The following is a 10,369-nucleotide window of genomic DNA, read 5'->3' on the forward strand; positions in this document are numbered from 1 at the left end:
GGGGCAGAGCCCAGGGCGCCGACCCCCTCCCCAGGTCCCGCGCCGAGGACCCGCTTGCCTCCATGCATGCAGCAGGGCTAGAGGACCCGCACCTCGCCACTCCTGCCGCCTCACCCTAGACCCCCTAAGGACACACACACCGAGGATGGATGACAGGACCAACGGCAGACACACGGACGTTCAAGGCCAGCAGCATCCGCACCTTTATCCGCACTATACGCTGGGCTGGGCAGAGGGTGCCTGGCCCCGGGGACACCACTGTTATCACTATAAAACCCAGAGGAAACACGGAGCAAGTACAAGTCCAGGCAAAGGGGCCAATGTCACGCAGAGAGGTCACTGTTATCAAAACGCTCCTGGTCGTACACTTCAGCCACCACCTTGCGGCCAGCAAACCAGCGCCCATTGAGGGCCTGGATGGCCTTATGAGTCTCAGAGGCTATGGAAAACTCTACAAAGATCTTGACAATGATTTCTGCATCCTCCTCCTCGCCTTGCTTCTCTTGGTAGATGATAACACGGTTCACAGCCCCGAACTTGCCACACTCCTCTGTCACCTCCCCTTCCAGGTCGTCATCGATGTCCTTGGGGTCCACCATGTTGCGCAGAACCATCACTGTGGACTGTGGGGGGGGGAACGGCTGAGTGCTTCGGCCCCACTCCCCTACCGTCCCCCCCTCACCGGCCCCGTGGCGCACCTCCTGCTTGCGGAGCAGCTTCTGCATCACCATGTGGCGGGCGCTGCTGCCTGAGATGCTCATGTGCTCCTGCTCGCTCAGCATCTCTGGCCGTTCTGAATCGGGAAACAGCTCCTCCTCTTCCTTTTCCTTCTTGGGCTCCAGGAGACCCAGCGTCGGAGGACTGGCCAGGATGGGGTTCACCACGCCCACGGAGGGGATGGTGACCGGAATAGGAGGACGGGCTGGAGTCACACCTGCAGCGAAACCAACCAGGTCCAGCAGTCACCCCCCACCACCCCCCTTCCCAGAAAGGCACAGAGCTAGCCGGCCATGGATGGCCTACCCTGGGCTCAGAGGGCTGCACCTGGACCACCTGAGTCAGGCAGCTGAGGGCAGCGGGAAGAGAGATGCCACGGCAGGAGAGGAAAGAATCTGGACCCACTTAGACTCACCTGTGATGACTCCAGGTGCCTGGGCAGCCATGACAGCCTGGGGCAAAGCCCCCAAGGGCTGAGCCAGGGTCAGTGCTGGGGACACCAGTCCGGGTGTGCCCAGGGTACCCAGTACTGCTGCTCCAGCCACTGCTTCCTGCAACCCAAAAGGTCACCATCATCAGTCCCTGGTCCAGCTACTCAAGATCACCTTCAATCAGTCTACAAAATCAGGAGCCCGCCCACCCACCCGCCATCATGCTGACATAGCTGTGTGGGCCCTCACCTGAGCCGTGATCTTGGCAGTGGCTGCAGCAGCTGCCACAGCAGCCGCAGGTGGGAGGCCTCCAGGCGTGGCCGGTGTGAGCAAGGGCATGGGCGGTGTGACAGCCTTGCCCACCCGCAAGTACTGGCCACCCAAGTCAAAGAGGTTCATGGAGGACACGGCGTCTTGGGACGACTGAGCCTTCTCATACTCTGTGGGCGAGGGCAGCAGTGAGCAGGGCCAACCCCAGTCCTGGGTGGCCCCCATCCTACCTCAACCGCCCCAGCTCACCAATGAATCCATAGCCCTTGTGCTTGCCAGTTGTGGGGTCCCGGGCCAGCGTGCAAGACTTGATCTTGCCAAAGGCTTCAAACACACTCTTGATGTCATCGTCTGAGAGGTCCTGGTGCACAGAGGCCACGTAGATGCGGTTGAAGGCCCGTGCCTCCTCAGCCAGCTGATCTATGATGGGCTGGGCCTGCCCTATGTTGCTGGGTCTGCCCACCTGGGGAAGAGGCGGCAAGATGGAGAGACACATCAACCCAGGCCCAGCCACAAAAGGCTTCTATGGAGGGGCCACCCTGCATGCCTGTGGGATGGAGGCCTTGTCACCCTGCCTTACCTTGATGTTCCTGCCCCCCAGCATCACCGAGTTCATCTGCTCCAAGGCCAACTGTGCAGCTTCTGGGACCTCATACTCCACGAAGGCAAAGCCCTAGACACAGGGACACACCTGTCAGGCCGGGTGAGCCCAGTGCTGGGGGCGAGCCCAAAGTAGGCCAGGGCAGACCAAGCCTGCTGACCTTGTGCTTCATGGTGACAGAGTCCCAGGACATGTCGATGCTCTTGATGGGGCCAAAGGGGGCAAAGGCCTGGCGGATGGTGTCCTCTCCCAGCTCATAGTAGATGGAGCCCACGTAGACACGGCACATTATGGCCAGCGCCCGCTGCCGCTGAGCCGCCATCTGTAGCAGGACAGAGGGGAGAGAACCACTGGCTGGTCAGGGGTGGCAGGAGGCTGGGCAGCCCACTCCCCTCCTGGCCCACCCACTCAGCCCTGCTGTGGGGAGGGCTCCCCACGTGGCAGGGAGGTGCCGGCTCGATCCCTGCAGTCAGGGTGTTGGGGTTGCAGGACCCCGCCACCCCAAGAAGGAAGGCCAGGCCCAGCGGCAGGACACAGACGCACCCCAGCCCACCAAGGTCCCAGGCAGACTGCGGCAGCAAAGCCGACAGATGATCAGGAGGCAGGGTTGTGTGCCCTCCCACCCAGACCATCCCTCCAGTCTGGGGGCCAGGTATCCCAGGCTGGGCTGGGAGATCCTCCCACCGTCCCAGCCAAGGATCACAACAGAAGAGGGAAGGAGGAGCCATCCAGGCTGGAGGGACCCACTGGTTTGGTGGTCGAAGAGAGGAGGGCAGAAGACAGGGCAATTACTGCCCAGAAGAGACCCCAGGGGAGGAGTTCAGGAGCCTGGATGGGGGCTCCTTGAAGACAGAATGAGGAGCAGCTGCTCATGTGGGGCCAACTGAGGTGGGGGCTCATGCTGTGCCCTGCAACTCCTCACAAAGGAGCTGCCTGGAGCCCGTACCTGCCGCCAAGAGAGCAGGCCCAGGCGAGACCACTGGCCTGGACCCCAGGGGCACCATGAGGTAGCAGAGACCCTAAGAGAAGACCCCAGGCTCCTTGGAGCTGGGGAGGTGACAGGCCTGGCCAGTCCAGGTCCTTGGCTGTGAGCTTGGCTGCTGTGCTGAAGGACTTCCCCACACCCTCAGGGACAGGTTCTCGCCCCTGCCACCTCACAGGAGACCTGCCAGGCAGGGGACTTCCAGAGCCACACGCAGCGGGCCACAGGGAGACTGCAGGCCAGGGCAGGCAAAGCAGACAGAGCTGGAGCCAGGCCCTGCCCCTCTCCATAAAAGAAGACCAGTTTCCCTCTTTAGACATCAGCTGGCCTAGTACAGGTCAGACCGCCCCCTCCCATGGAGAAGGGCCTGGAAGCACCTCCCAAGGTGAGGTATCTTCCTTTCAACTAGGAATTCCCTGAAAATAAGACTGTGTTCTCCTAAAACTGGGCCCCTAACAATTTGGCCTCAGGCTCCCTACTCAGAGCAAAGCCCCCCAAAGGTGGAATCACATCCCCCTCGCTCAGCAGGCTCCCCAGAGACTAGACCAGGCCTGTCCCTCAGGCCATGGTTCCCCCAAGACAGGGTCGTGTCTCCTCTTCAGTGTAAGGCCCCATCCCCAGGCAGGCTGAGAGCTCTCTCCCTGACCGGAACCCCGGCTTGGGCTCCCTTTCAGATGCTTCCGGGAGAGAATAAGGCGTGTCGTCCCACCGGAGCCGCACACGCAGGGACGCCCCCTCTGCACAGAGGCTCCCAGAGAAGGGGCCGTGTCTTCCCCTCAGGAACCCCGAGATGGGGCCTGGCCTCCTCCTCAGCCTGCCTCTGGGGAAAGGGAGGGGCACCTCCTTCCCGGACTCCTCTGCCCACCACAGCCAAGGCCATAGCTGCGGCCCCTGCCTCCTCCACCCTGGCTGCGTGGCCTCTGCCCCTTGCTGACAGCCAGGCCCGAGGCCCTGCTTGCCCTTCCCTTGCTCGCTTGGGTCCCCCCACCCCCACCCCATCCATCCATCCTCCCTCCAGGGTCTGATGGGGCCATGAGTTAGGACCCCTCTCTCCTCAGGGGCCTGACCCCAACCCAAGAGCCAGGCAGACTGGAGACTGACGGGGCTGGAGGCCATGGGTGCACCCCGTGTGTGCAGGTGGTGTGGGCGCAGACGGGCTTGGTGCCGGCAGCTACCCGCCCTGGCCGGCTGCCCTCCGCAGTTACCTGGCCGGTTAGTTTTAAGGTGGGCCCTCAGAGCAGATGGAGGCCTCCCCAGGGGCGGTCCCGGGTGGGTGCCCACACCACTGGCCCCACCACGCCTGGCGCTCTGCTGCGCTCGTCCAGAGCTGGCGGGCAGGGCCGGCCAGGGGAGCAAGGTCCCCAGCACGTGGGCTGCACTGCCCCCCTCTAGCCCTGACTAAGGACATGAGCCCCGGAAGAAGTGAGCATTTCTATTGACCGATTGCAAAGGTGAGAGAGGATCTCCAAAGCCCATTGTCACTGCTGCCATCTGAAAGACAGTAAAGACAGAGTTCAGTCTGTTGGAGCCGAGCAGTCTCCCGCTCTCGTCAACACCTCACGCAGACAGCGGCAAGGCCCGGAGTCCCCGCCCTGCCAGGGAGGCTGCCTGCCTTTCCACACTGCCGGCCGCTGGCACCTGCCCAGGGGGGCCGCAGCGCCCCATGTGCCCTGCCCTGCAGCCTTGCAGCTGGGCCGGCCGGGGCAGAAAGGAAAGGGGGAAAGGGGGGAGGGAGGGAGGGAGGAGGGAGGAGGGTGGTGGAACGCAGTGAATGGCCAGGACATCTCCTGGCAGTGTGACTATCTGAGGGCTGGGCGGGGGCGTGAGGCTCGAGGCCCAGGAACCTGTCGGCCTCACACCGGCCTCTTCCCACGAAGGTATCGCAGCCCCCGGCCGCAGGCCTAGAGCAGGGCCCCAGGGGAGGGGCCTCCAGACTGTCCCCTCAGTCCTAGGGCTGAGCCCAGGTGGTCTGGACTCACTGCAGGGGTGGGGGCCTGAGCAGTCTTACCCAGGCCATGGGGGCAGGGAGGCCCATGCCCTGTATGCTGCCACCGTCGGCTGTGCACAGCTGGGGCAGGGGGCACAGGGGAGACCAGAGGCCACAGTGTAACGACCAGGAAGGGGAACAGGGAGCGCTATAGGCAAGCAGCCAAGAAAAGGGCTGTGGCGCATTAGGGGCTCCAGCGAGCAGCAGGTGGGAAAGGCTGGGCCACTTGTGCCTCAGAGAGGACCCTGAGGGTCCCGAGCATGAGTCTCTGAGAATCGGAGCACTGTAACAGCTTGTGGGGGCGGCCGCAGGCACAGGAGGAGGAAGAGCATGAAGAGGAGGAGATGGTGGCGGTGGTGGGGAGGGAGGTGGAGGCTCGGCCGGGGCTCACCTGCAGGTTGGTGAGCTGCTGCTGCTGGTGTGCGATGGTCTGCTTCACCAGCACGCTCTTGATGCTCTGCTCCATGGCGTACTTCTTGGCCTGAGAGAGGTGGCAGTGAGGAGCACTGGGGGCCCAGCCCATGGGAGACAGGCCTACCCCACACCCTGCCCTTGCCCCTGCCCCTGGTCTACTGGCCCACACCCACAGTGCCCTGGGAGGTCCGTGCTCACCTTCTGAAGGGCCTCCTGCTGCTCGGGCGTCAGGGGAGGCAGCCCTAACTTGGCGGCTGTGCTCTGCCCGTTCTCCATCTTGATGGAGTCTGTGCCCTGGTGGGGGAGCAGGAGAATCCGTCAGCAGCAAGCTCAAGTTCTCCTGCATGTGGCCCCAGAGTGCCACCCCACCTGTCTCCCAAACACTGCACACGGCCTCTGGCCCAGCCCCTTCCCAGAGAGACAGGGCCCTAGCACAGACTGTCCCTTCCCTGGCCTGGACTCAGGTCTGCCCTTCTGACATTGCTGTCCCCAGCCTGGGCCTCTGTCTCCCCTGGGACCCATGGGGTAGGACACACACAGAGGCAGGCAGGTACCCTGGAGGCCCTGGGCCAACCTGAGGAGTTGTAGGGCCCAGGCCACAGTGGCTTCCTCGGGAGCCACCAAGATAACCAGCTGGAGGCAGGAGAGGGGTCCAGCCCCTGGTTGTCAACCTGACCCCAGAACCTCTATCACATGCCCTGCAGGAGAGCCAGCCTCAGCTATCCTCCAAGGTGAGAGAAAAGGGCCAGGGCCCTCTGGACATTCTGGGGCTCCTTGCTTGGACACAGGCTCCTGCCATGGGCACAGGCTCAGCTTTCCTGGAGTTTCAAGGGGCCACCCAAGGAGCAAATACAAGGGCCTCTCTCCCAGCAGTGCTCTCCCTGGTCCCCACAGGCACTGTGCACACCTCCCAAAGAACACGGGCCTCTCTTGGGCCACATGAGCCCTAAGGAGGGATCCAGCTCACTTCCACACACTCTTGCATGGGCTGTGCCCGGTCCACTGGGAGAAGCCAGGAGCAGACTGGCCAGGTAGGCCTGGGGACCAGGAGGCCCTTAGGCAGTCACAGCCACTGCAGACTCAAGCTGATGCCAACCAGGATTATGCTTATATCCCTTCTGTCAAAATCCATCTCTAAGCTTTTCGCAGAGGGAAGAACGCAACCGCATGAGCAGGGAGGCATGCAGGCCCAGCAGACCGTGGGGTTGGCAGACAGCATGCCTGCCTGTCTCCCAGCTCGGCAAGCACAAAGACCACTGGCCACCAACCGGGCCCTCCCAGACTTCCAGACACAGCCTTCAGGGACAGCAGAGAAGAGAGGAGGATCCCTAGCACAGAAGTGATGAGCAAGGACAGAGGGACACAGGAGGCAGGAAGGGGGCAGCTGGCCCAAACCCCAAGAACCCCCTCCTGCCTGCTGAGTGCTGGGATGCTGGCCCCGGCTCAAAGGGCAAGAAGCCCTGGAGACCCCTTCCCAGGCAACCAGAGCCCCATGCAATCCCTGAAGGTGAAAGGCTGGCTGTGGGTGGCACCAGGTGCTCCAGTCCGGTTCAGACCAGGCCTGTACTCATCACCCTCACAGCTGGCCCCAAGCCCATTCCTCCTTAGTGGGAAAGAGGGCCCAAGAGCCAGAGGCTGGGGCTTGGGAGCAGGCTGTTACCATGGTAACCAACGCCAATCCCCTCAGCCCCCTAGACACTTTTCAATCTCTTCTTTGTCTTGGTGAACAAAAGGCCCTTCTCCCACCAACCAATGGCCAGCTGGGCGCCAGCCAAGGGCCAGGGAGCGCCGGCTCCCACATCTCCCAGGATCCAGGCTGCATACCACGTCCCAGACCCAGTCCCTGTCCCAGTCCCACCCCTGAGCGTGCCTGGGGGACCAAGAGGAGGGCCCAGCCCCAAGAGGCCGCCAGGCCACCTTGCTGAGGCCCCATTGGAATGCTCTGGAGGCGGGTGCTACCATGGAGAAGCACAAAGAACCCGATTACCCAGCCACAGGCCCAGCTCCACCTCTGAGAGGACCCGCTCCCAAGGCTGGGCCATTAAACAGGCCGAGAACCACCCACACCCACTCTGGAGCCTGGGGCAGAAAAAAGATAGGGAGGGCTGAGTCCCAACCAGACCTGTGCTTTGATTTGCGCATTGCTTCATTATTTAAATTAAAACACAGAACTCTGAACTGAAATCTGTATTTCTGGCTAGTAAAGTGCCGCACATTCTAGAACAGCGGCTCACCCTTCCTGCAAGACGCCAATGCCTAAGAACGTGCGAGCTCCAGGCCCGGATGCCCCTGCCCGGCACTGTCAACAGGCCCCTCCTGGTGCGTGGAGCAGGGTAGACACAGAGGGCAAAGGCCGGCTCCATGGCTGGGTGGGAAGGGTGCAGGACTGGCGCAGGGCAAGGGCCGTGGTCCTGCAGGCAGCTGTCTACCCAGAAGGCAGAGAAGGGTCCCCAAGGCTCCTCCCGCCCCGCCCCTGGCCAGCCCTCTCTGGGCCCAGGGATGTACAGGCAGGCGGGCGGGCAGGCAGTCAGGTGGGCCTGAGGGAGAGGATGCTTAAGGTCAGTACCTGTGGAGGTTTCCATTTGTCTCCCGCTGCCACCACTGCCGCCGCCGCCGCCGCCGCCGCCGCCGGCTCGGACCCCCCTCCTTGCTGGCCATTGACCTGCTGCAGGCAGGAAGGAGATGTTGAAATGGACAGGCATGCCACCCCACCGCCCAGGCCTGCTCTCCTCTCAAGCTAAGGGCTGAGCTCCTCAGGGATGAGCAAGGGAGGCCAGGCAGGGATGCATTCCTGATACGAGCCCCCAGCCCAAACTGCCCTCTCCTCACACCCATCAGCAAGCCCAAAGACCCGGTCAGAAGCAGAGTGGAGTCTGGGCCAGGCCAGAGCTTCCAGTAAGTCCCAACAGGGACAGGGAGGAGGGTAGAGAGAGCTGTGCTCCTGCTCCAGGCCAAGGAAAGCCATCCTCTCCTGCCAGCAGGCTGGATGCCCAAAGGGACTAGCTGGTTGCCCCCCATGCCCTCCTGAGGCAGCAGGGGCGCCTCTCGAGCAGTCTGCATACACCTTGGCCAGCCCACAACTCAGCCCCAGCCCCAGTGCCTTCCAGGGCTCTGGCCAAGCCCAGGTCCCAGCTCTCTCCTGAAGAAGCTTTTCAGGCATCCATATTCCCTGGTAATGGAACTGACCACAGCTATCTCCCCGGAGGACAGCCAAGAGCTTGGCCCTCTGCACTCAGTAAGACCCACACCCATGGGGGCACAGAGGGGAGAAGCAGCTCCACCATGGTCTTGAGGAATGGCAGGGCAAAGACAGGTCACGGGCAGGAGACAGGGAACATTGTGGGGGTCGGGAGACTTAGTGGAAGGGCCCTGAGACCTACTCTACCTTCTCAGAGGCTGCGCAATGAGAACCAAAGGTAGCATGCATCATGCCGCTTCCAGCTCAAGGACGAGACCCACAGTATCTAAGGACAGAGGAGGTCAGTGTGCCCATCCTTGGAGCCATGTGCACAAAGCCAGAAGCTGGGCTGACCCACCAAAGCGTCCCAGGTCCTCCAGCCTCCAGAGGAGGGGAAGCAGCACAAGCCCAGCTGCAGCAGGGCAGGCCAACCAGCCCGTGCCCAGAGCTGCTGTCGATGCTGCTGGCATGGGTGTACTCTAGCTGCCCACATCAGTCCCACGCTGCCTAGACACTGTGCCCCGGAAAGAGTGAAAAGAAACAAGGACCCCTCTGACACGGGCCCCTCCCACTGCACGCACAGCCAGAGCAGAGGCTGCCTGTCTTTTTTTTTTTTGAGACAGGGTCTGGTTCCGTCACCCAAGCTGGAGTGTGGTTGGTGCAACTGCAACCTCTGCCTCCCAGGTAACTGGGGCTACAGGCACATGCCACCACACCCAGCTAATTTTTGTATTTTTGAGATAGTGGTCTCCATGTTGCCCAGGATGGTCTCAAACAATCCACCTACCTCAACCTCCAAAGTGCTGGCACTGCAGGCGTGGGCCACCATGCCCAGCCAAGGCTGCCTCTCACTGCCCACAACAAGAGATAGCTTCAGGTCCAGTCTCCAGATACCCGCGAACAGGGTGAACTTGGGCACTTTCGTAACTTCGTGCTCCCCCAAATCCCTGCACTAGCCAACACGTGAACCACAACAGTGTTGACCATGGGGCAGGGCTCAGAAAAGCTTTTTCTTGGGAAAAGCCAGCCCACCGCCATTCATGGGAGAAGATGGAAGTTCCCAGCTGCATGCAGCTTAGGGTTCTGTGCAAAGCAGACACTGGGAGAGCTTGGAGAAAACTGATGTTTATGATGGCACCTAGTCACATGTAGCCATCTTTAGGCAATGAAAATGGAGGCGTTGTGGTCAGGATGCCCCCGAGCACCAGGCAGCGGTGCCTGGAAGGATGGGAAGCCCCCTGAAGGGTGGTACCACAGTGGGGCTCTGGGGTGCCAACTCTGGCATTGCCGTTCCTCAGCCCAAAGAGGAGTATTTCCACCCGAAGACAAGAAGAGGAAAGTAGGGGCCGGGCGTGGTGGCTCACACCTGTAACTCCAGCACTTGGGAGGCCGATGCAGGAGGATCACTTGAGCCCCGGAACTTGAGACCAGACTGGGCAACACAGCAAGACCCCGTCTCTATGAATTTTTTTTTTTTTTTTTTAAAGTAATGTGGGCTGGATGCAATTGCTTAAGCCTGTAATCTCAGCACTTTGGGAGGCCAAAGTGGGTGGACTGCTTGAGGTCAGGAGTTCGAGAACAGACTGCCCAATATGGTGAAACCCCATCTCTACTAAAAATGCAAACATTAGCTGGTTATGGTGGTGGACGCCTATAATCCCAGCTACTTGGGAGGCTGAGGTGCTACCATGAATTGCTTGAACCTAGGAGGCGGAGGTTGCAGTGAGCCGAGACCACCCCACTGCACTCCAGCCTGGGCAACAAAGCGAGACTCCATCGCAAAAGAAAA

The 10,369-nt window shown here is 61.5% G+C and overlaps 1 protein-coding gene across 7 annotated transcripts in view; it reads right to left on the minus strand.

Annotated features, from left to right (window-relative positions):
- Window positions 1-175: 175 nt before the first annotated feature.
- PUF60 (poly(U) binding splicing factor 60) overlaps window positions 176-10,369 on the minus strand; it is a 12,877-nt gene continuing 2,683 nt past the window's right edge. For 2 of the 7 annotated variants that reach the window (XM_017511570.2, XM_037732433.1), the window contains exons 2-12: window positions 7,969-8,067; window positions 5,601-5,696; window positions 5,380-5,469; window positions 4,442-4,492; window positions 2,180-2,341; window positions 1,999-2,091; window positions 1,668-1,881; window positions 1,398-1,588; window positions 1,133-1,268; window positions 699-934; window positions 176-623 (exon numbers count right to left, since the gene is read on the minus strand). In XM_017511570.2, the coding sequence (XP_017367059.1) occupies window positions 324-623; window positions 699-934; window positions 1,133-1,268; window positions 1,398-1,588; window positions 1,668-1,881; window positions 1,999-2,091; window positions 2,180-2,341; window positions 4,442-4,492; window positions 5,380-5,469; window positions 5,601-5,696; window positions 7,969-8,067 (1,668 nt within the window). In that variant the 3' untranslated portion in view covers window positions 176-323. The remainder of the gene's footprint in view (window positions 624-698; window positions 935-1,132; window positions 1,269-1,397; window positions 1,589-1,667; window positions 1,882-1,998; window positions 2,092-2,179; window positions 2,342-4,441; window positions 4,493-5,379; window positions 5,470-5,600; window positions 5,697-7,968; window positions 8,068-10,369) is intronic. The other 5 variants (XM_017511571.2, XM_017511572.2, XM_017511574.2 and 2 more) reach the window with 5 other exon arrangements.

The sequence above is a fragment of the Cebus imitator genome, unplaced genomic scaffold, assembly GCF_001604975.1.
Source record: "Cebus imitator isolate Cc_AM_T3 unplaced genomic scaffold, Cebus_imitator-1.0 Scaffold449, whole genome shotgun sequence".
NCBI lineage: Eukaryota > Metazoa > Chordata > Mammalia > Primates > Cebidae > Cebus > Cebus imitator.